Source organism: Lotus japonicus, chromosome 3 (genome assembly GCF_012489685.1).
Source record: "Lotus japonicus ecotype B-129 chromosome 3, LjGifu_v1.2".
NCBI lineage: Eukaryota > Viridiplantae > Streptophyta > Magnoliopsida > Fabales > Fabaceae > Lotus > Lotus japonicus.
In genome coordinates this window covers 68,889,115-68,914,048 of record NC_080043.1, presented here as the reverse complement: position 1 = coordinate 68,914,048, position 24,934 = coordinate 68,889,115, and the positions used below count along the sequence as shown (strand labels likewise).

The 24,934-nt window shown below is 37.2% G+C and overlaps 3 protein-coding genes across 4 annotated transcripts; 1 reads left to right on the top strand and 2 right to left on the bottom strand.

The window, feature by feature from the left end:
- Positions 1–248: 248 nt before the first annotated feature.
- On the bottom strand, positions 249–1,979 carry LOC130744590 (protein FAR1-RELATED SEQUENCE 5-like). Its single transcript, XM_057596761.1, has 3 exons — positions 594–1,979; positions 412–495; positions 249–302 (listed from the first exon to the last, which is right to left on the bottom strand). The coding sequence occupies exons 1-3, from the start codon at positions 1,977–1,979 to the stop codon at positions 249–251; spliced, it is 1,524 nt and encodes a 507-aa protein (XP_057452744.1).
- A 17,478-nt stretch (positions 1,980–19,457) lies between these two features.
- LOC130742369 (serine/threonine-protein kinase RIPK-like) lies at positions 19,458–21,402 on the top strand. Of its 2 annotated transcripts, XM_057594471.1 has the most exons (6): positions 19,458–19,623; positions 19,717–19,890; positions 19,967–20,102; positions 20,203–20,339; positions 20,457–20,580; positions 20,699–21,402. In XM_057594471.1, exons 1-6 carry the CDS (start codon positions 19,498–19,500, stop codon positions 21,187–21,189), a joined length of 1,188 nt encoding a protein of 395 aa, XP_057450454.1. In that variant the 5' UTR covers positions 19,458–19,497; the 3' UTR covers positions 21,190–21,402. The 2 variants fall into 2 exon arrangements, with proteins under 2 accessions (XP_057450454.1, XP_057450453.1); XM_057594470.1 differs by having other exon boundaries at positions 19,458–19,890.
- A 1,191-nt stretch (positions 21,403–22,593) lies between these two features.
- Positions 22,594–24,518, bottom strand: LOC130744589 (protein FAR1-RELATED SEQUENCE 5-like). Its single transcript, XM_057596760.1, has 3 exons — positions 23,085–24,518; positions 22,938–22,979; positions 22,594–22,770 (listed from the first exon to the last, which is right to left on the bottom strand). The coding sequence occupies exons 1-3, from the start codon at positions 24,516–24,518 to the stop codon at positions 22,594–22,596; spliced, it is 1,653 nt and encodes a 550-aa protein (XP_057452743.1).
- Between the last annotated feature and the right edge of the window lie 416 nt (positions 24,519–24,934).

Below are 24,934 nucleotides of genomic sequence, written 5' to 3'. Positions count from 1 at the left end.
ACTTAACAACATGGAATAAATTCAGTGAAGGATTCAATGCCCAAAATGGTATTAATCAAGATCGAACTCCCTAACCAAAAAATAGTTTCAGATAACCATATCATGCCTTCACTAAACTACTGGATTCTTTCTTACCATTTTGACAAGTGCTAATATGACCATTAAATACTATAACATTGTTGAAGAAACCATAGATCTCTGACAGATGCTGATGGTAACTGGAAACCGGCATCCTAAATCACCATTCGTTATCCATGAGCACGCCTTTTATAAGGTGGACCATCATTCACATCAGATTCATCCTGCACATTCAAATTAAAAATCACCTTGATAGCCTCAATTATTTTTCCCAGTCATAGATAACATTATAATGACCAAAGAATGTGTTGACAATTCATTAACACCACTCACAGAGTCAGAGATCACTAAAATCCTCCGCCTAAAGTTGCTGAAATTGACCTCATTGTCATCTTCCAATGAAGGTCCAATGTCATCCTGCACAATGTAAAATTAATTATCACCTTGATAGCCTCAATTTTTTTTTCATAGAGTCAGATCAATCTAATGTTCCAGTCACAGTTGTTGAAACTAACCTCATCATCATCTTCCAATGAAATACAGGTTCCATCACCTTCTTCAAAGGTGCCTTCGACAATTTCCTTGGCAGACTTGGTCCATCTCTTTCGCACCAAAGAAATTGGCATCTCAACCATGTCTAGAAAAATCATCAATTTAACTATGTGAGCACATGGAATTCCAACAGTTTCCATCCCAAAACAAGAACATCTAAATTGGAGGGTTGGCTGGGAAAATGACACACGCCACTCGCTTCTTGGTTGACCATATTCACGCACTTTGTAAATGGATTGTGTTGATAACTGTTTACAATCAAAATCAACTATTATTGTGTATGCCCTTTCAAGCACAGTGCGAAATAGCCTGAAGGCCTCCCTTGTGAACACCCTAGAAGCAGACCTCTCCAATGGTTTGAACAATGTTAGCAAAACCTCTTCACCATGCCCCGATTGGAAGTCGGCTTCTAGTTCCTTGAATCGAAACTCATCAAAGCAATGATGAAAGTGTTGCAAAAAATCAACCAAATTATGACAAGAACGTGCCAACGTCCCAAATTTATTATAAAACCCCTCACATCGAGAACTAGCCTTATAACCAACAAAACATCTACCGCGAATACACGCAGTGGCCCACATCTTCCTTTCCTTATACATGTCTCTAACCCAACTATGGTCTTCAAGGCCAAATTGAGCAACCATTTCATCCCACTTACTATTGAATTCGCTCACCTCATAATCAGACAACATAAGGTCTTTCAACTGTGCAGTCATCTTTGGGTTTCTAACTTTGCTACTTGCATTGCGTAGTATGACTTGAGAACATAATCTGTGGCGAGCATTTGGAAATACTCTACTAATAGCATTCTCCAATGCTGCATCACCACTGGTAATGACTAACCCCGGTGATTTAGCTTCCATTGCTACCTTGAACTGTTCGAACAACCAAACAAATGTTTCTTCAGTCTCATCAGCAATAATCGCGCTTGCAAATACGGTTGTGTGGATGTGGTGGTTAACCCCTGAGAAAACCACTACAGGATACAAGTACTTATCACTCTTGCCGTAAGTAGTGTCAAGAGCCAGCACATCACCAAATTGTTTGTAATCAAAGCGGCTCTCACCGTCGCACCAGAACAAATGCTGGAGTTTCCCTTCCCCATCAACTTTGTGCCTCCAAAACATTTGTGCACCATTTGATTCCAACCCACGAAGGTACTTTAATGCAGCTCTAACTTCAGAACCGTGCATCCACCTCTGTCTGCTATTAGACACGTATGGTATGGCAAATTCAGGCTTTCGAAACACATGTGATGGGCTTGGGAAGAACCCATAACTAAAACTACAGGGATTGCTACGACCAACTTTCCGCTTGAAACTCATTATCAAAATGTCTGCATCAGCCATTGTACATCATCACCAACAAATTTGTAATAAAGTTTGGAACATAAGATACAATAAAGCATGACATTATTTGCAATGTAAGAAGTTATAACAGTACATCAAACTTATACACCTTGAATAGTTTAAACTTTTTTGTTCTCTGACTAACCAAAAGTAAGAAGTTATATTTGATGAAGAGATGGTGCTGTGTTTCTTTAGAAATGCTTTATGAAGTGTTTAGAGTTTCAGACGGATATGTAAGATTCAACATTCCTTCAAGAAAACAACATTGGAGGTACATTGTTTGTCAGGGGTTTTGAGTAGAGCAACAAAATAAAATAAAAAAAACTTACGCGGATCAACGTATGGAACAAGCTGTTGGAGCCTTCACCTTCTTTCCTTCCTACCCTTTCTTGATGAACTCTCAAAAAACCACTCTCTCTTCAGAGAAGAAGTACAGAGCTCTTCTATATTGAAAAGAAAAGGGTCGTATGTCTGGTTCTGTTTGACAAGCACGAGACTTGAGGAGTTGACAAGATAGAGCAAGCGGTCAGGTCATAGCGGAAGAGGGTACGCCGTGTGTCTAGTCACTCTCTTTCATTCGTTTTCCCAACCTTTTTCTGTCATGCTTTTTCCCCTGCGCTCTCTGGCAGTTACCATTTTGTTGAAACTGCACTCTTTTCTTTTCTTTGGTGTCACACCATACTTTCTAGTTTCTAGGCCTGAACTAATTTTGGCTAGATAACTGCTATAGGCTGATAGGGAGTTTATATTCTCACCATGTACACACGGTTTGGTTTGGACCAGTTCCTTGACCAAGATATAATTGTTCTAGTTGGATTGGTTTTTATTTTTAGTGAATATTTTGGTACTTATAAATTATTTCGAGTATGATAATCACATTAAGTGATTTAGTAGATTATTATTATGTGTGATAGAGTTTTGACTATCGAGACTTATTATGATTTTTTTAATAGACAAATGTTAGTGGTAAGTTGTTAGTAATTACAAATGCTCATCCTTAGGGTCCGAACCCTGGACCTCTATCTCCAACACATATTTCTACCCTTAACTCAACCAAGTGAGCTACCCCTGTAGATGATAATATTAATACAAATATATGAATACTGACTCAATCAGGGCATTTATATTGATTGGTACACGTCATTTAGGTACCACACATTGATCTGATTTAAGGTACCACATGAAGCACCTTTGTTTTTTTTATGTCTTTTTCTCTCCAACATTCGACTTTTTTTATGTCTTTTAGATGTTATTTACAGATTTGGATAGTTTTTTTATTTACACCCTTGGGGTAAATCGCTATTATGATTGTGGATTTCAATTTTTTTTTAAATTGTCCCTTCCAATAATGATAACGCTTAATAACTTTTTTATTTTTCTCGTCTCTTTTAGCGACTAAAAAGATATCAGTCATAAAATCCTAGTGAAGAAAAAGAAAAAATACTATTGTCAAAACGCAGAAAAATAACTCTTCTATCATTAAGTACTTAGCAATGTAATATTATTTAATATTATTTGTGACAAAAGTTTAATCTGTCACAAGGGTTCTAGGGAATAATTAAAAATGAGTTGAGAGGATTTGCTTAGCGACGTCACAAAGTTCGGGTGAATAATTAAAAATGAGTTGAGAGGATTTGCTTAGCGGCATTGCTATTTTTTTTATTCACTAGAATTTTGTGACAAATTTAATTTTCATCGCTTAGAGACATACAAAAAAATTATTAAGTGTTGTTGCCACCAAAACGGGATATTTTGAAAAAAGAAGAAGTTAAATCGCGAATCATAGTGGCGATTTACCATAAAACTGTGAATAAAAAAGGTTACCTGAAATTATAAGTAACATCTAAAAGTATTTTATCTATGTAAAATAGTCTCAACATTCTCATCCCATCAACTCTCTACCCCCTTTAGTTTTTGGGGGTTTTTTTTTTCGAAAGCAAAAATTAGATTGATATAAGATAGAGGAAATAGTTAGGACATACACCCTCCTCAAAAGGGGAACAAAAAACAGCATCAGATAGTAACCTCAACCATGAAAAGAACCATCCAAGAAAAACAACTTGAACCAAGGACCGAAATGCCTAAGCAAGACCGGCGCTTAGAGAACATCCAAAAGTCCCACAAAGATCTCCAGAAGCCGACAAAGACCCAACACCAAGACGCCCTAAGTCACAGCTAAGATGTCAAGCGCGCAGTGATTTGAGCTGCAATCTCAGACTCTGCGTAATTGTCTGAGCAATCATAATGCATGCCTAGGTGTTTCCCCATCAAGATAGCACTCCACGCCCGAGTCAAGATGCCAAAGGACTGAGAGAGCCCATTTGGCAACACCATCAGCTCTTTCTCTGTCACCTTTGAAACGCTGACGTCCATTGTCTCAGAACAGCTAACAAGGTGGCTCTGCTTCGTACTTCCAGCTACCACAACCTTCTTTGGCCTACCCCTAGGCTTAGGGATTTTCACAACATCCTGTTGTACAGGTGACTTAATTGGAACATCAAGCACCTCCACAAACTCAAGATCCAGAACAACCCCCAAAGAGGGAGAGGCAGCAGATGGCTCAAAACAAGCAGGAGAAGCAGACAGATGACAACCAAAAATTTCAGGAAATAGAAACAAAGGGAAATCCCAAGAACTGGCGAACAACTTCTATCAAGAGAAAAGAGCATCAAGTCTTCAGCTTCGGAGAAAACTAGCGTTGACTGATCTTCATCTGCTCTAGTAGTAGCAACAACACCCTCTACAGGTCTCTGGTCTCCATGCTGAACCAAATCAGATCGTGGAAACCTCGCCAGAGCCACAGAAAGGGACGCATCACCTAGGCGAAACCCGTTGAGAAGCTTGATTGCCTGAGATCCACCTTAGAGAAGAAAACCTAACAAACCCGACCTGTACATCCTTCCAATCTTCCTCTATTGGGTTTTAAATATTCATCTCTTTGAATACATACTATATGGAGTTTTTCAAAATATGGTAGATGAGCTACTAAATCTTAAATTTTGATATGTTAAAAATACATTGTCAGATTTTCGGAAACCTAATATTATTCTAACTAAGTTCCTGAAACTCGATTATATGGAGGGTAGATCACCAAAAGTTGTACCGAAAATAAGAATTTGAAAGTAGCTTTGATTTTTAATGTACTAAGTGTAAATTATTGGACGTTAATAACGAAAAGGTATATCAAGTTATAGAATTTGATAAATAATGAAACATAATACATTTTAGAAAATTACTACTTTAAAGGGAAGGGTGAAAATAGGGTGAATGGGGTGGTGATAGATATCAACTCCCGGCTGAGTGGAAGGTGGCTTGTAGATAGTGGAAAATGGCTTTGACTTTATGTTATAATAGTGGAAATAACTAATATTCGATAAATTGAATAAAGTGAGTAGTTTTCCATTGTAACAAAAAATAAGATTGAATAAAGTGAGTGTTTTGCTCTCTTGTAAAAGTCATTTATGCTCTGTTTGGATGCAGAGCTAAAAAATGAATGGAAGAAATATAAGAAGAAGAGATATAACAGAAGAATATAAAAGAAAAATGAGGTGATTTTAGTTTGGATTGATGAATAAAGAAGAGAAAATAAAAGGAAAAAGTGAGAGTAATATTTATATAATTACATTTTTTTCACGTTAGAAAGATAAATTGCATCCTGCAAGATTTGAACCCTGGATCTCTTCATTCAACACATATGTACCATAACTCTTACCAATATTTATATAATTACTATTTTAACTCAGTTATATAAATATTTTAAAGGGTTAAAAACTATAACCGTCCCTGAACTTTGAGCGAGTTTTGAAAACCGTCCCTCGCCGGAAAATTATCTGAAAACCGTCCTCGGACTTTTAAAAACAAATTTGGCCCGTCCCTCCGGCCACCATAAGTCCGGCCACTGTGCTTATTTGTCATTAACGATCCTATGTGACACTGCCACATCAATTAATGAATCTAGTTGGATTTTTTTTTTCTTTTCCAATTAAATTTAATCATTTCCAAATCCTAATTAACTAATTAAATTTCATTAATTCTAATTAAACTTTCATCTTCATCAAATTTCCAGGACATTTCTTACTGAAGCAGAAAAAAGAAAATTCCAGAAACACCTTCAGCATCCATTTCTATTTCATCTTCATCTTCATCTTCATCGATTCTTTCTAAAACATCTTCAGTTCTATTTCTTCTGTGTATGAAAGCAGGTTACAGGTATAATTTGAATCAAAGCCCATAATCAATTATTTCCAGAATCAAGCAAAAAGCTAACTTCACAGGAAGAGAAAAAAAAACTAAGAACAAACCCAGAAGAAAAGGAAAGTTCACAGCTTTGGTTTGAATCGAAAAAGCCAAAATATACTCCTCTGGAAACCCATTTCTGCAACCCAATTCGAATCAGGGTTCTCTAACTCTGCAATTCCACATGCCCAATCGAATCCTCTACAATTCCCAATCTCGAAACCCTAACTCTAATTCCTCCTGAAATGGGATTGATCTGGGTACTCCTTGTGCGCCGATTGCAGCCACCACACTGCCTCCATCCGCGCCGCCGTGTGCCACGCGAGAGCCGGTGCGGACGCGGAGCTGATCGAGGCTCTGTCGGAGGGGTGGTGGAGGTCGTGGTTTTGGAAGAGGAAAGAAGAGAACTGTCTCTTGATCTGCCCAGTTCCCCTTCTGCCATAGGAAGAATACGAGGTTGCAGAAGATGGGAGAAGAAGAACCAATGGAACCCTAAATCATCAGAAATTGGGGAAAAAGACTTAGATTGGGTGTTTTGATTTTGTGTTGATTTAGGGATTTAGGGTTAGATAATTTGGGAATTTTTTATTTTAAATTAAAAAAATTACACGTAGGATTCATTAATTGAGGTGGACTGACACGTAGGAGCTCAGCCCACACATAAGCACGGTGGCCGGACCTATGGTGGCCGGAGGGACGGGTCAAATTTGTTTTTAAAAGTCCGAGGACGGTTTTCAGATAATTTTCCGGCGAGGGACGGTTTTCAAAACTCGCTCAAAGTTCAGGGACGGTTATAGTTTTTAACCCTATTTTAAACTTGAAAGTATGCACTATATCTACTTTCACGCACATCAAGGAAAATTCACGACATTTGCCATTTTTCTGGCCGTCCTTAGGCGGAATACTTTTGGGCACTATTTATTGTATGTTTTTTCACGATGTAACATCTCGACTTGACGACTGACCTCACGATAACGACACGAGTCTTTTCAGTGTATTTTGTCCCCACTCACACAATTCTGGCAAAAACTTTCCAAAAGCTCACCCATCCCAATATTACTCCAAGGAAAACACAATTAACATTGAAGTTTTCATGAGTTGGCCTCCCGAAAAGAAATGCATCTTGTTGTCATGAGTAGTACCCATCAAAACTTTTATGTCCTCCTCAACTGTATGATCTCATACCTATATATTTTCACAATACCTCTTGTTCACGTGCGAGATCAGCTCATTCATGTGTCCCTCCGCCTAGAAGCTCGCTAGGAGCCGCTCCTTGTTTGTGTCTCACTGCCCCAACGATCACTCCCCGCCCTCGTTGGCCCCGGGTGCCACAGGCCCACCAGTTTCTGCTTGGTTCGTCCCCGAACCACACCGTGTACCAGGAGAGGTCGGCTTTGATACCATAATGTAGCACCCCTACTTTCATGGGTCACAAATAGTAACCTGCTTCATGAAAATCATTTCATTTTCTTTAGCAGATTACAATTTATGACCCCTGAAAGTCGGGTGTTACACATGACTTTCCTTTCTCCGATTTTTCAAACGCATAAGGATCCTAATTTCCATTCATTATCCACTCTAACAATTTCCATCTCTACAACTTACACTCAAACATATTGGAACATGGTGGAAGACATATTGTTTGGGTGGATTTAGGAGTTTTAAATGTTAGTGTTCAGTTAGTTTTTTTTTATAATGTTTTTGGACTTTTTTAAAAAATTTAATTAATTTTTTTTATTTACTTATTTGACATTCAAGTGAACAACCTGGTAAAGCCACATCAATTAATGAGGCCACGTCGGCGACGTCTGCCTGAAATCGGATGACAACTTAACGGTTAGATCCAATTTTCACAATTTGGAACATGAGATTAAATTTTCTCATTTTAATCATAAGAAAGAAAAATTACACATTTATGATAGATTAGGGACTAGAAGTACAATCTATCAAACAATCTCCAACTCAAAATAACAACACCTTTAAAGTAGGATTGAGAAAAGTTTAGAGTTTAAAATTTGAGTATTTTCAAGCAGTGTTCTGAAAGCCGGACTGGACTGACCGAGAACCGTGTTGTTGGCTGGTTCGGTTGACACATGTAAACGGATGTTAATTGAACCGGTAGTTGGACCGGTAAACCGGATAAGAATCGAGAAAATCGGTCAAATCCGGCCAGTCAACGGTTTAATTAATTTAGAGAAAAAATCAATTAAAAATGTGCTAGTAATGAATTGAACCCATGACCTTGGAGAATTTAACCGCACCCATTGCCACTACACCAATTGAATGCTTGAAATAAAAGTTTCATCCTATTAAATTATTATATACAATTAATTAGCAATCACCTTTTGATTTGTCACATATGAAAATGTAAGTACCATTTATTTATACGTTAAAAAATATAATTTATTCATGATTTTAATTATAATGCAATGACAGTGTAATATTTTTATACCATTGTCTAATCACATCTCTTTTTTTTCTTTTTGAAATTTAAATTTAATTATTACATGATAAATGATTAATTTTGATTGGATAATTGTGTAAAACTTTGTTACATTTTCAGTGTACAGTAACTAAACTAAACTCTTTGTTTATAAAAATATCTATTATTTTTCGTATATCAGCTTAGATTTACTTAAATACAATGGTCAATTAATTTTTTTTACATTAGAAATGTTAATATAAATCTTTATTTATCATAATGATAATGCATGAGATTAATGTTTTTTAAGAAGTAAATATATTTAAGTAATTTAAAAGTCTATTTAAGCACAAACGGTTCAACCCCGGTTAACCAGTGCCTTGATCGGTTCAGTGATCGGTCCGGTTTTCAGGACATTATTTTCAAGTAATTTTTAATTTACAATTTTACATTTAATATATTTTTTAAACAAACATTTAGTATTTTTTTCTACTTCGGAAAACTAACATTTAGTTAGGGGTGCACATGGGTCGGGTCAACCCAATGAAATCATCTAACTCCACCCGATCCAATGTAAAAATACGGGTTAGATTGGGCAAACAGGTTCGTCAGATGGATTTTACTACGATCCAATCATATTTTGATCGGATATCGTATTCCATAATAATCCATTCAACCCAACCCGAAATCCAATCATATAATAATAATATATTATTTAATATATATTTGTAATTGTTTTAATTTTAACTAACCTACTAGTAGGGTATGTGATTTATGGAGACTTGGAGTTTTACTACTAGAGTGATTTTTAGGAGACTTGAGACTTATTTGCTTGTAATTACTTGTCACTTTTAAAGACTTGGAGTACTTGTTTACTTATGTGTTGTTGTATAGATGTGTGTAGACGGTAGTTATGCACTTATGATGTAATTGCATGTTGGAGACTTGGAGTACTTGTTTTTTTAATATTTTTAAATATTACAGATTTATTTTTATTTTAATATAGTGATCCAATTAGTCCATCAAAACCAACCCAAAAATTGTCGGATTGGGTTGGTTCGGGTTTGTAGGTGAAAATTCACGCAAATTTATTTTTATTTTAATATAGTGATCCAATTAGTCCATCCAAACCAACCCAAAGATTGTCGGATTGAGTTGGTTCGGGTTTATAGGTGAAAATTCACGAAATCCAACCCAAATAATTTTTATCGGTTCGGATACTGATTAGTCTGACCCCATGTGCCGCCCTACATTTAGTATTTATTAACCGGGAATTTTTTTAAAAAAAGTATTAAAAATTTACTATTATATAATAGGTATGAGGTCATCATCATATTTAGAAAGGATGCATGTTTAGTTTCAATTTCTTCTTTATTATAGTTAAGCTCTATATTTGTATGTTTTTATTTGATTGGTGGGGTGTTAATCAGTATAGTAAGTGAATAATTATGAACTGGACGCCGGCGCGATGGCAGCGGCCGGTGAGACAAGCGGGGAATAATTATGAACTGGGTCAAGGTTGGCGGCAGCCTTATTATTCATGGGGAACCAACAGTGACCGATGGCATAACAATCAAACAGATAAGGGAGGATTTCGAGCAAGACAGTGGCAACATGAAGGTGGCAGATCAGAGAGGTACAAGTCGAAATGGAAACAGACATTGTATGAGAACAAGGGTGATCCAAGGACCACACATCCAGGGCACGAATCTGAGCAACAAAACAGCGAACCCGTAAACAATGCATCACAACGATTCAAGCCACAACATATATCCTTTTCAGTTTTTGTGGATGGCCTGGGAGACAGGATGACGTATCAGAAATTGCAGACCACTTTTGCGAAGGCTGGGAAACTCCATTCTGTATTCATTCAGCAGAAGAAGAAATATCATCGACGCTTTCGTTTTGGCTTCTTGCGATTCAACAGCGACGATGAGGCATGGAAGGCGATTCGGATGTTCCGTGGTCAGAGATTAGATGGAAATTACCTTGTGGTCCAGAAAGCAAATATACAACGCCCGCCACGATCGCCTGGGGTGCCTTCATCAGGAAATAATAAGGTTGAAACCAAAAGGAAAATTTGGAGACCGAAAGCAAAGCAACATGAGACAGTTCAAGAGCCTCTCCAAATAAATAAGGATGTTTCTGGGCAGATGCAAGGTGCTGTTAAGCAACCTACTGAATGTCAGCTGCGTCTTGTTGGCGCTGATTTAGATGTAGAATGGGTCAATAGGTGTGCAAAGGCACGCACTCTGCTGTCTATGCCTGTGGAAATTTTACAGGAGCAATTCAGGCAAATTGGTTTGTTTAATTTTCGACTGATTCCATTGGGTGCAGATGCAGTTATTCTGGAATTTGAAACTAAGGAAGACATGGAGGAGACAATTGCAGAGTGCAGTTTCTTTTTAGAGCAGAAGTTATACGATGTACAGCCTTGTACTGTGCTTTCATTTGGCGTGGCTCAGCTTGTATGGATTCGTATGTGGCAGGTTCCGTTGGGATTATGGACTGAATCCTTTTTCACCTCTGTTGGGAACAGGCTAGGGACATATGTAATGTCTGATACTGCCACTTTGTTACACCACAGAGCTGACTTTGCACGAATTTTGGTTCGGATGCATCATCCAATTTTGCACAGTTTTACCATGGCGGTTGATGTTAATGGTACAACCTGTATTGTTTTGGTTGAGAAGGACCCGACAGTATATGATTATGGGGTTGTAGAAGCTATGCCATCGACACCGGTCAAAATCTACAACTCAGAGGATGAAGAATGCAATGATGAAAGCAGCATGGATGAGAAGGAACGGGAAGCAGATATGGTTTTCACTGGTGCATCAAAACCTGATGCAAATGACTATGAATCGGTGGTTGATGTAGGGACCGATGAAGAGGATGAAGCATTCAGGGATGGTGCTGCAGAGGGTTTGCAGGTTTGGGTGGAGGAGCATGTCCAAGCGCAGCCAATTGTTTGTGTGGAGGAGCGCAATTCCTTGACGGCGGAGGGAGAGGTGCCGGCGACGGAAGGGATACCGCAGATTCAAGGATTTTCAAATTCAAACAGCAAGGCAAAAATTCAAACGGAGACAGCTATTATTTCACGTGAGAAGCGTGAGGAACAGTTACAGGTGCTGGTTGAATCAAGATACACGTTACAGGAGATTAATATGTGGAGAAATAATTTAAAAACAGAAGATATCTGTTTAAATGCTAGCCAAATCTTAGCTAATTCGGTTCAAAATAAGGAGAAGGGATTTTCAGTTACAGGATATTCCTTTGATACTCAAGATTTGAACCAGAAATTAGTTTTTGATTGTTCTCTTAATTCTTTAAAGCGGGACCCGTGTGTGTTTACTCAAATTAAAAGGGTTGAGCCATGTTTGCCTTTCATGACAACTAAAGAAAACGGGTTTTATGGCCTAGCAGCAACTTCTGCAAATTCTCCAGCTTCTGAGGCACGTGGAATAACTGATATCTTTGTACGTAAAACACCTCATCAGATAATCAGGCAGCGAGCAAATCCTCAAGCAACAGCACGCCTTGCTTCTTCTCCTCAAACGCACTCTCCACCGTGCTTCCCCATCACGCATCAGGTTGGTCCATTTGCTGTTAACGCCTCTGTGACTCCGATACAGGCAGAAAAACCAACAACAAATTCCTCCAAAAAGAGTTCTCAGCGGGGACGTCCAAAGGGGAGTAAAAATAAACCGATAGCTCTCCCAGTTGATTTCTTAGAGCCAGTGCAGGGTGAAGACGGGGTGACAACTCGAGCTCAGAGAACCTGGTTACTTGGTAAACAATTGGGGCTGAAACCGCGAGGATCAGAAGCTTTGATGCTTCGTGGTTTAGAGGCTCAGATTCGTCAAAATCATCCCCATCTCATTTAATATGTCACGACTTGGAACGTTCGTGGGCTTGGAGATAGAACAAAAAGAGAGGCAGTCAAAAAGGCAGTGATGCAATTGAAACCAGAACTTGTGTTGTTACAGGAGACTAAATTAAATGAACAAAGGCAGCGTACATTAGCTTCTTGGTCTCAAAGCTTGAATATGCAGCATGCTGAATCTTCCTCTGTTGGCTCAACGGGGGGACTGATGTGTTTGTGGCGGGAGAGTTATCTGCAGGTCTTGTCAGTGGCAGTTGAAACATGGTTTATTCTTATGACTGTGAAACTTCCTAATCTTGATAATACAGTATTGGTAGAAAATGTCTATGGCCCTCATTCCGAGGCGGAACGCAGATAATGTTTTGAGGCTCTTATGCAACGTGTTATGCGCCATGGTGGTTTGGTGTGTCTTGGAGGTGATTTTAATGTAGTTCTGCTTGGATCTGAACGGTCTTCAAGAGGTGTTTTAGATGCGGGAGATTTATCCTTCCAACAGTTTGTGCAGGATAGTAACTTACTGGATTTGCCTCTGACCAATGGAGAGTATACTTGGTTCTCAAGCCGCAATGAGGGGCTGTGTCTCGCCTGGATCGTTGGCTGTTGTCTGAAGAGGTTATGAGAAACGTTTTGGGGCTGCTGCATATTTTTCCAGCTGCTGTTTTGCTGAGATATCGAAATTTGCTAATTGCTGTTAGGAGCTTGCTGTTTTTATTGTTGATGTATGCTGGTGCTGATGTTAATTTTGTCGTTGATGTTGCTGCTGTTGCTGATATCGCTGTTGTTGTCGTTGCTGTTTGCTGCTGATGTTATTGCTGTCTTAGTTGCTGTTGCTGATTTCTGTTTTGCTGCTGCTGTTACTGGTATTTCTGTTGCTGTCGTTGCTATGCTGTTGCTGCTGTTGCTGTCATGTTTTCTCTGCTGTCGTAGATATCTATTCTGCTGCTGTTGTTGCTGATATTGCTGTTGCTGTCGTTGCTATGTTGTTGTTGACGGTGCTATCCTATCATTGATGTTTTTCCTTGCTGTCTTGCTGATGCAAACCGCTCATGTTTGGTTTATGTGATTTTGCTGTTTGGTTTTGGAGTTTGTTTTATTGATGACTATTTCAAGTCTGCTACTCTGCAAAGGAATATCTACAGCGTCAGCATTAAATTCGAGCTTGTTAATTAGTTTTGGTTTAGTTGCAGTTTGGTTTTCCCATGTTGGTGGTACTCTTTTTCCTTGTTAGGTTTTTATCCCATTGGGTTTTTCCTAGCAAGGTTTTAATGAGGCTCCTTCTTGGGATTCTGTTATATGCCATTCTGTGGGTTGGTGGTGGGTTTGTGCACTTTCAATTTGCACCTTTGCTATTGTAATGATCTTTCTTGGACATCTTGTACTTCCTTCAATCTTGGGTCATATTTTAGGCTCAGGCTTTATTATTAATAATATACATTTCGCTTTCAAAAAAAAAAAATATAATAGGTATGAGGTTAGTTTGAATGAAGTTATTCTTAAATTCAATATCTAACCGAATATAATTAGATTTAAGAAATTCATTTAGACCCGTTTACTCAATTCAATTCATACTTTTGTTATTAGAACAGTCTGGGTAGGAAGAGTTTGTAGGATGTTATTGACCATGTGCACCCTATATTTTTGTATAGAACCGTGACATTCATGGAAAGAGACAAAGTTAGTTTTCATTTAAAATGAGTTTGCTGGGAGCAGAACAAAGTTTTGACAACATGCCACAAGCCAAAGATTGCATAGACTAGGGCATGTGAACAAGGCCGTGTCCCGGCTAGGAAAAGTAGGCAACTGCCTAAGGCCCCCTAAAATATATAAGGCCTCAAAAATATTTTGTATGTATATACTATATAAGATATATTATTATTAGTAGTATTATTTTTTTTTGAAAATGAAAGTAATATTATTAATAAAAATGGCTCAAGTATGAGCAAGAAGTTTTCATGACAAAATTAGTAGTATTATTTTGTATTGGCAAATTCACATTTTTCCGAAAATTTAATAAATAAAATAGATGTTGTTTATACATTTCAAAAACTAAAAATATTAAATTGTGTCACTCATAACATTTAGATTTTTAATCACTTATATATATAATATAGTATTATATAAGTTTGTTCTTCACTCATTGTTTCTTCTCTAAAAAAGAATTTCTTTTCATCACTTCAACATTTTTGCCTTAGGCCCCAAAACCTCTATACATACACACTGTAACAACGGGGAGAGGTCCAATGAAAAGGACCATTCATACTCACTAGTAGCAGGAGTAGCATCTTCGGATTACATTTTAAACATAACCAACAAAACCTCAATTTTTCCTAAGCCATAAACATAACAGAGAAAGAGGAAGATGAAGATGAAGGAGGGACCAAAATCAAACCGGTAGCCATCTCAGCCACCGCCACCCAGCTGAACTCTGATTAGGGGTGGAAATAGGCCGAGCCGAGCCAAGCTTTGCGTGGCCTAGGCCTGGCCTGCATTATCTTTCCAAGGCCCAAGCCTGGCCTGTGGCCTATCAATAGGCCAAATTTTGTGGCTTGGCCTGACCTTTTCTAAAGTCTGGCCTGGCCTACAAGCCTGCTTAAAAGCCTATTTAACAGACAATTTTATCAAAAGAATAGGCTGGCGGGCTAATAAGCCTTTTATATATCATTGCACTTTCTTTTCAAATAAAAAAACCTGTATCATTGCATTTCAAAAACTAAATCTGTATCATTGAATATGTCTGGAACGTTTCTAATCTAGGTTAGGGTAGGGACTTGGGGTTTTCTTTTATACTAAACTATACATCAGTTTTAAAAAATCAAATAATATATTATTATATTATATTATATTTATATTATTAATAAAAATAATATATAAATAGGCCGGCCTGTTAGGCCAAATAGGCTTTTTTAATAGTTTGGGCCTGCCCTTTTTAGTTAAACAAGCTTTAAAAAAAGCCTAAGCTTGACCTTTTTAATAAACGAGCCGAGCTGAGCCGAGCCTCTAACGAGCCAAGCCATAGGCCCCTGACGAGCCGCCTGGCCTATTTCCACCCCTAACTCTGATCCAGTCACCAGCTACGGCTTCTTGGAGCCTCAACCCTCCATCTCTCTGCTTCACTTTCCTGATTCAGCTTTCTTTCTCCCTCTGTTTCTGTTTCTATGCGTTTTGTGTATGCTGTCTTGGGGTGAAATTGTGAGTGTTGATCATGATGGGCCGAAAAGCCCAATATGTTTACTTTTTTTTTATGATCCCAATATGTTTACTGAATTTCTTTGTGTGTTTGTTTTGCGGGAACTAAATTTCCCACCCTCTCCTCGTTCAATTTTCCACTCCACTTTATAGGGGGGATTGTCCACAATGTCCTCGGTTCCGCGTTTTATAATCTCGGAGACTAGGTTGCGGGATATTATTTCTTGAAACCAAGATGGTATCTTTGGATTTTTGATCCCGAATTCTTATGGGAATTATCTACTCGGAAGAGATAATAATAGTGTATTCTGGGAAATAAAAGCTGGAAACAAATAGTTTTTCTGGTTTAACACTTGGAAACAAGAATCTAACTATTGAAATAATAATGGAATACTTGAAATAATCTAATTATGTCATATAATGATATAAATTCAAAATAAGCAATTATTATTAAAAATTATCTAAGTGAGAAGTATTTCAAAATTTCAACATTACGTAACTCCGGGTTATTATTCCCGGAACCTATATTAGGCATTCCGGGTTATAGAACCCGGAAACATCAAATATTTAACATTACAACTTTCCGAGATCTATATCACGAAACCTATTTGTTCCCTTCCGGATTCTAAAACCCGAGAATATTTTAAATTACGTCATAAAACAATTCGGGATCTAATTCCCGGAAGTTATGTAAATGTCTTCCGGGTTATAAAACCCGAAATATTTAAAATCACAACATTGAACAATCCGAGATCTTATTCCCGTAAACTATTTACTGCCATCCGGCTTCTAAAACCCGGAAATAAGCTAAATTTCAGCGTTAAATCTTCCGGGATCTACTTTTCGGAACATTTTTTGAACTGTCGAGACATAAAAACCCGGAAAGAAGCAAAATTCGATGGTAATTCCGGGATCTAGATCCCGGAACGTATGTTTGTACGTCAGGGTTCTAAAACTCGAAAAACACAAACTTACAACCTAAAATATTTGGGGTCTAAATTCTAGAAACTAAATAAAGCATTCCGGGATTTAGAACCCGGAGAAACTTAAATCTCGGGAAAAAAACATGGCAGAACGAAAATGGAGGAGAAGATGGGGGAATGGCATACCTATGCAATGGGAGGTTGAAGGGAGCGAGAGGAAGAGAGGGAGTGAAGAAGAAGGTGGAGTGGTGGGAAGTTAGAAGAAAAAGTTGATTGAAGAAGATGAAGAGTGGGATGAGAAATTAGAAGTGAAAAGGGTATTATGGGATTTTAGAAATTTAGTTGGGGTGGGAAATTGAGTGAGTGGGGTGGGAAATTGAATTCGTTGTTATGCATTTAATGTGTATATTTGGGTTTAGTTTTTTTTTTTTGCTAATGTGTTTTTTTAATGTGTATATTTGGGTTTTTTTTGTTGATTTTGTGTGTGTGTATATTCTGTATGTGTCAATGTGTTTAATCTTAATCACAAAAATTAAAAAATATGCTTTTATGCATTACAAAAATATAAAATTCGAAAACATTCAAAATATCTTATAGAAATAATGTTTTTACAAATATCATTATTAAAATAAATTCTATTTTTTAAAAAATTAAATTCTTTTTCAAAATTTCTCTTTTAATTTTTTAAATACATTCGTCTTGAACCCTTCAATAGAGATACCTAAGAGTAAGACACCCCCGCCAACCAAAACCTCTTTTTTAATCTTTAGAACTACGATGTCCCTTCGTAAGGAACATGTACGTTGGGTTTAATCCCGTCATACACCCTAAAATAAAAAAACATTTAAGGTTCCATGTAAATAATTTTTTTCTTTCATTTGTGAGTATTAAATTATAAAAACATGAAAAACAAAATCTTCTCTACGATACAAATAATATTTTAAGTTAATGGACTTTACTCAATTAAATCTTCTCCACACGTAAATGACTTTCAGATTTAGAACTCTAGTTGCAAACAAATTTTCTAATTATGTTGAGGGTTTCAATAAATGGGTGGGGACTCCATACTATTCCTATATCATATATCAATTCTTTTACCATACATATTCTATTTATTTATTATTTTTTACGTTGTCTGTCGCGACTTTGGTTGCGCATTTATAATCAAAATCACTTTCCTCTCGCAGCAAAACAAATGTAGGAGTATGAGTTATATATATTGTTCTATAAGTTCTTTATTTGGATTATGATTCTTGAACTTGTCACCGGATAATTTGTGTTTTTTAATTTTATTATCAGTGCTCACTAGAGCATTGATCTTCCAAGTTATCACCTGATAACTTTGGGTTATTCGTCTCACATTATTCCAGCTCAACTTGAACACCAAAAGACAAAGCACATTTTAGCGTCAATTTAATCTAATTTGAACACTAACGAAATAGAGTGTTTGAAGGTATTAAGAACACATAAGCAAATCACTAAGTTTAACTAGGCCAAGAGAACCTTATCTTAGTCCCTAGATTGATCCTTTAAATATATTTATATTTATATATTTTATACGTAAACACAAGGAATCTCTGCCAGTTTCTTCGAACTCGATGAAGATGAAGTTTTGTATCATATTTTTATACATCCCTTCTTGAAACGCCATGTCCGATAGTTATGCCTAATTAACATGTTATATGTAACTTTTGACATGCGTTACGTTGTCTCAAATGTGTCTCATAATAGACCCCTAATTGTTAAAGTTAAAAATAGATATACTTGCACGTCCTTCTAATCTTACCCACCTACCTATGTTCATATTTCCAACTAAAAGGCATTGCTTCTAACAACTCCATTAACCTGGGACCACCCCATGGTCATTTTCCTCTACAAGCAAATTATCTTAGATGTGAACTTTTATTGATTTCCATACATATGTGCTGTAATTTAATTGGAATAAAATCTTACTGCTAACAGAGCTTGCTTGCTTGCTGTGTTGTCAACCTTAATTTTCTATCTATCAGCAAGTGGGGATTAATTGTAAGTACCTAAATGGTATTAGGATTTGAAATACTGGGTTCGGCCACGGTAGGAACCATGGTTTTGTAATCTTTTCATCAGAAGATCTTGATATACTTTTTACAACCAAGATGCTAGCTAGATTGTTGACTAAAAAAATGCAGTAGTGTCCTTTTATTAAAGTCTGAATTTGAGTAAGCTTATCCATCATCTGAATAAAATTTTAAAAGATGAGATCATTTCCTACTACCCCAACATGTTAATCGTTGTGTACAAGTAATATATTCCAGTAGGGAATCTCTCATAATTCAGGCTTTGCCAAAAAATAGCTCAAGGGCTGCGGAGGATCAGACATTCACGCGTGACGCATATATGAGAGCGCTCAACAAATTAATCTAAGATAAACACTGAGAATATTTTAAAGATAGGCGAGACTTAGTTGCTATACACTAAAAGTTAGCTTAAATGTGAGGATTATTCTACCAATTATATGGACCTAATTGGCAAGAAACATGAGAATTGAGATGTTAACCGAACCTATCAGGTAGCCGCCAATATTAGTGGTTTTGCAAAAATTAAGGTTGACAATTGAAGGTTTTGGTACCTCTTGAGCCACTTGTTCAATTCCAGAGTAAAATAATTGTGTGGTTTTAAGGTTGTTTTCATTAGTGGAATTAAAGTATTCATAATTTGGATCACAAGGAGTCACTTAATAAGTTTTTTTTCAGGCTCCTTTGTCAAAGTCCTTAAAAAATTACCTCAAAACTTTGAATCCTTGGTCTTGTAACCTATAAAAGCTGAGCTTTCTAAACTGATTCTTCAGATACTGATAAAGCTTTCGAAACTACTCATATCAGAAAAATGCCCTCAATGAAACTTCAATGGAGATCCTTGGTACCTGGCTGTTTTATGGACAAGCACTCATCCTTGGAAACCCCAAACATAGTTTCCAAAAAGACATCTTCTAGGAGAGTCTCCCTCTCTGATGTGAGTGATTTATCAGATTATTCATTACTCTCCATCATGAGTGATTTATCCAACTCTCTAGTGGGATCAAATCTTCATATTTTCACTTACCAGGAGCTCACAGAGATTACACACAACTTCAGCAAATCCAACTTTCTTGGGGAAGGTGGGTTTGGGAAGGTATATAAAGGGTTTATTGATGACAAGCTTAAGCCTACACTTGTTGCTCAGACAGTAGCAGTTAAGGCCTTAAACCTGGATGGAAATCAAGGCCACAGGGAGTGGTTGGTGAGCATTACTACTACCCATATTGTTCTGTATTTTTCCAGTGATGACATTGTCTAATGTTTTTTACACTGCACAGGCTGAAGTCATCTTTCTGGGGCAGTTGAAGCATTGTCATCTGGTCAATTTAATTGGCTACTGCTGTGAAGATGAGCACTGGCTTCTTGTGTATGAATACATGGAGCGAGGCAATCTAGAGGAAAAGCTTTTCAAAGGTGCATGCATGTTTTTCTCCAAATTGTCTCTCATTATGAAAGAAAAACGAAACAAAAGCCAAACTTTCTTACAAAAGACTGTTATCATTCCAAAATGCAGGTTATTTAGCAACCTTGCCTTGGCTAACAAGAATCAAAATAGCAATTGGGGCTGCAAAAGGACTTGCTTTCCTTCATGAAGAAGAGAAGCCAGTCATATACAGAGATGTTAAAGCCTCAAACATTCTTTTGGATGTTGTAAGTCCTCAGTCATTAACTACCCTTTGTTTCCTCAATCTAAACAATGAGCATTATCTGCAAATTAATTAAAAACAACACAAACTAACATGTTTATACTCTTTGTGTTTCTTTCAGGATCACAATGCCAAGCTCTCAGATTTTGGTTTAGCAATAGATGGACCAGATAAAGATCATTCATACATTACAACTAGTGTGATGGGTACCCATGGTTATGCTGCTCCTGAGTATATCATGACTGGTATTCATTCTTCTCAAAATTAACCAAATTCAAAACAACCCCTTTAGCGCAAAAAAATTATTCTAGAAAACAAGTTCTTCAATTAACTCAATATACCTTGTCTTTCCTCCTTAATTAGGCCGTTTGACAACCATGAGCGATGTGTATAGCTTTGGAGTTGTTCTTTTGGAGCTTCTCACAGGAAGAAGATCTGTGGACATGAAACGAGCCACCAGAGAAAAAGATTTGGTGGAATGGGCTAGGCCTCTATTGAAAGATTACCATAAACTTGAAAGAATAATGGATCCAAGGCTTGAGGATCAGTACTCAACTGAAGGGGCTAGAAAGGTAGCAGCTCTGGCTTATCAATGTCTAAGCCATCATGACAAGAGCAGGCCCACCATGCGAACCGTGGTTAAGAGCTTAGACCCTCTGATGAAACTGAATGATATCCCAGTTGGCCATTTTGTTTATGTGGTTCCGAGTGAAGAATATTCACTCAAACTAGCAGAAAATGACTGTGATGAAATCAAAGCTAAAGAAGAAGAGAAAAAGGAGAAAGGTCACAACAACCGGCACCGAAACAGCCGGGGTAATAGACGCCGGGTAAATAGCATCATTGAGGAATGAAATTCTCGGTGATGCACTACATGTAGAATTTTTTGTAACATTACTCAAAGCTTGTCAATATTTTCACCAGGGAAAACTGATGGCTGTATTTTTATAAGCTAAGCTCAAATAAACTCTTCCAAATGTGTTCTTGGTTACCTTGTCATAAAACAGTAGTGTCATGTCATGATATGCCTAGGAAAACCTCACCTCAGAATTATGCCTGTACTATGTGGAGCAAAGCAAGGAACAAGCAAGCTAAAATTCCAATGGAAAACAGCCCTATGATATGCCTATCATGGTCATTTTCAAAACTCTGGTCTAAACTAAATAGACACCATCTCCATTTACTTCATATGAGAAAAGAAACAAACAGAAATAGAAACTGGACATGTCATAATTAAAATAACGGTATGGCCATTTGCCTGAGTATCCACAATTACACATTTCAAACAATGCATAGAGAATTCCAATTTGGTGACACAAAGTAAACAAAAGGGTATCTGAATTTTTAGATAGATAACAATTAAAAAGAATGGAAGTCTCAAAAAGTATCAACTGTGAAAGGAACAGTTTTGTTTAAGAAACACTTGAGATGTGTCAAGTATGTTGGTTAGGTCATACAAATGGAAAGGGTGCCTAAAAGAGTAATATAATCTTGCACAGTTCAGTAACGTGTCTTGAAACTACAGGAATTTAGCAAAAGGAAGAATGAGGAAAAGTGATACAGAACTTTCAGTGCAATTTAATGGGAAATGTGGTGACCAGACTAAGCAATAAGCTCTAAAAACTAGGCATCACACATACATCGTCAAACATTCATTGTCATTAACAAAAACAATTTGGCCAGTCCTGGCTGGTTAGATGTTACAGTAGAAATAAAAGGGACAACACATCCTTGCAGGTGTACAAAGTGTCAACATGGCCATAAAGTCCACAGCTCAAACAAAAAACATTGCCATTCACAGAACAGACTGAGTTTTAACTAATTGCCACCAAAACTAAACACCATGAGATAAATTCACTGAAGGATTCAATGCCCAAAATGGTATACATCAAGATCAACCTCCCTAACAAACAAAAAGAGTTTCAGATAACCATAGCATAACTTCACCATTTGCCATCCACATTATTTTGAGCTCGCCTCTTAAAAGATGGACCATCATTCACTTCAGACTCATCCTGCACAATAAAATTAAGCATCACTTTGATAGCCTCAAATACAATTTTTTCCAGTCATAATTAACATTATAAGGACAAAAGAATGTGTTGGCATTAACACTATTTGCAGAGCTAACGTCCAAGATAATGTTCCAGTCACGGTTGCTGAAACTAACCTCATCATTATCTTCTGAGGAAAAAGATGGACCATCATTCACATCTGACTCATCCTGCATAATAAAATTAAACATCACTTTGATAGCCTCAAATACTATTTTTTTTCCAGTCATAGATAACATTATAAGGACAATAGAATGTGTTGGCATTAACACTACTTGCAGAGCTAACGTCCAAGATGATGTCCCAGTCACAATTGCTGAAACTAACCTCATCATCATCTTCCGATGAAAAAGATGAACCATCATTCACATCAGACAAATCCTGCACAATAAAATTAAACATCACTTCAGTAGAATGATAGCCTCAAATACTATATTTTTTTTCCAGTCATAGATAACATTATAAAGACAATAGAATGTGTTGGCATTAATACTACTTGCAGAGCTAACGTCCAAGATAATGTTCTAGTCACGGTTGCTGAAACTAACCTCATCATCATCTTCCGATAAAAAAGAGGCCCCACATTCATCCTGCACAATGTAAAATTAATTATAACCTTGATAGCCTCAAATTTTTTTTCAGCCATAGATAACATTATAATGACAATTAGTTGAGTTGGCATTAACACCACTTACAGAGCTATCGTTCAACTTAATGTTCAAGTTATTGTTGCTGTAATTAACAGCATCGTCATCTTCCAATATATCAATTTGATCCCTAACTATCTCTACTGTATCATTAAAATCATCATTTGAGCGACAAATCAAACCACCTTCATCACAGGTCCCTTTGCCAATTTTCTTTGCAAGCTTGGACCATCTCTTTAGCACTAAAGATGTTGGCATCTCAGCTATGTCTAGATAAACCATCACGTGAACTATGTGATCACATGGAATTCCATAATTTTCCATCCTCTGACAAGTACATGTCAACTGGGAGGTTGGCGGATCATAATGCACATGCCACTCCCTACCTGGTTGGTCATATTTAGACACTTTGTAAATCAATGCTGATGAGGGTACATCATTGCAGTAATAAATAACTTTCATTGTGCCTACACTTTCAAGCATGGGACGAAATAACATGAAGACCTCCCTACTGAACACCCTAGATGCAGACCTCTCCAATGATAACCTTGTTTGCAGAACCGGTTTGCCAAACACTGATTTATACTCTATATCTATTTCCTTGTATCGATACTCATCAAGGCAATGATGATGATATTGTTGCAAAAAGCCTACCATATTAAGACAGCAAAAAGGTGTCAACCTCCCAAATTTTACATACAGCCCCACACATCGAGAAGTAGCCTTAAAACCAACAAAACATCTACCTCGAATAAATGCAGTTGCCCACATCTTCCTTCTCTCGTACATGTCTCTAACCCAACTATGGTCTTCAAGGCCAAATCGGGTAACCATTTGATGCCATTCACGATCGAATTCACTAACCATGCAATCAGACAACATAAGTTTTTTGAACTGTGCAGTCATCATTGGGTTTCTAATTTTGCTACTTGCATTATGTAAGAGGTGTTGAGCACATAATCTGTGGTAAGCATTTGGAAATACTCTACCAATAGCATTATTCAAAGCTATGTCATCATTTGCAATAACTAGCTCAGGTGATTTAACTCCCATGGCTTCCTTGAACTGTTCAAACAACCACACATATGTTTCTTCAGTCTCATCAGCTATAATTGCACTAGCAAATATTGTTGTGCGGATGTGGTGGTTAACCCCAGAAAACACCACTAGCGGATACTTGTACTTACTCTTCACATAAGTAGTGTCAAGAGCCACCACATCACCAAAAAGTTTATAATCAAAACGACCATCACCATCGCACCAGAACAAATGTTGAAGTCTACCTTCCCCATCAACTTTGTGCCTCGAAAACATATTTGGACCGGTTGAGTCTGATTCCAAACTTCGGAGGTACTGTAATGCAGCTCTAACTTCAGAACTTTGCATCCCCCATTGTCTGCTTACGTTATCAGACATGAGTGTTTTGCCAAATCCACCAATTTTCCGCTTCTTACTCATTAGCAAAATGCCTGCATCAGTCATTGTGCATCATCACCAACAAATTTGTAATAAAAATCATAACATAAGATTTGGGGTGCGTAGGAAGTAATAGAAACAAAAAAACAATAAAGCATGGCATCTTTTGCAATGTTATAACAGCACATCAAAATGATACAACTTAGAATAGTTCTTACTTTTTTGTTCTCTGACTTATCAAAAGTAAAAAGTTCTACTTGATGAAGAGATTGGACTGTGTTTCTTACAGAAATGCTTTATGAAGGAGTTGGCAGAAACAACTCAAAGATATACTAACAGACGATATAAAGAAAATGTTTTGTGGGTTTGAGAAGATGTTGATAATGGCAATAATATTTCCTCTCCGTTGACATTCCTTTTCTCATTTATATTGTATTCATGTTGCCTTTCTCTATATTAAGAAATCTACCACATATTTGGCC

Bases quoted from the DNA above. Each gene is read 5' to 3' on its own strand.
- LOC130744590 (XM_057596761.1), bottom strand. From the start codon at position 1,979: ATGGCTGATGCAGACATTTTGATAATGAGTTTCAAGCGGAAAGTTGGT. The intron at 496-593 runs GTTAGTTTCAAC...TACATTGTGCAG, and splicing joins CATTGGAAGATGATGATGAG to GATGACATTGGACCTTCATT. The intron at 303-411 runs GTGAGTGGTGTT...TTGAATGTGCAG, and splicing joins TTTTAGTGATCTCTGACTCT to GATGAATCTGATGTGAATGA.
- LOC130742369 (XM_057594470.1), top strand. From the start codon at position 19,498: ATGCCCTCAATGAAACTTCAATGGAGATCCTTGGTACCTGGCTGTTTT. The intron at 20,340-20,456 runs GTAAGTCCTCAG...TGTTTCTTTCAG, and splicing joins CAAACATTCTTTTGGATGTT to GATCACAATGCCAAGCTCTC. The intron at 20,581-20,698 runs GTATTCATTCTT...CTCCTTAATTAG, and splicing joins TCCTGAGTATATCATGACTG to GCCGTTTGACAACCATGAGC.
- LOC130744589 (XM_057596760.1), bottom strand. From the start codon at position 24,518: ATGACTGATGCAGGCATTTTGCTAATGAGTAAGAAGCGGAAAATTGGT. The intron at 22,980-23,084 runs GTAAGTGGTGTT...TACATTGTGCAG, and splicing joins TTAAGTTGAACGATAGCTCT to GATGAATGTGGGGCCTCTTT. The intron at 22,771-22,937 runs GTTAGTTTCAGC...TTTATTGTGCAG, and splicing joins TATCGGAAGATGATGATGAG to GATTTGTCTGATGTGAATGA.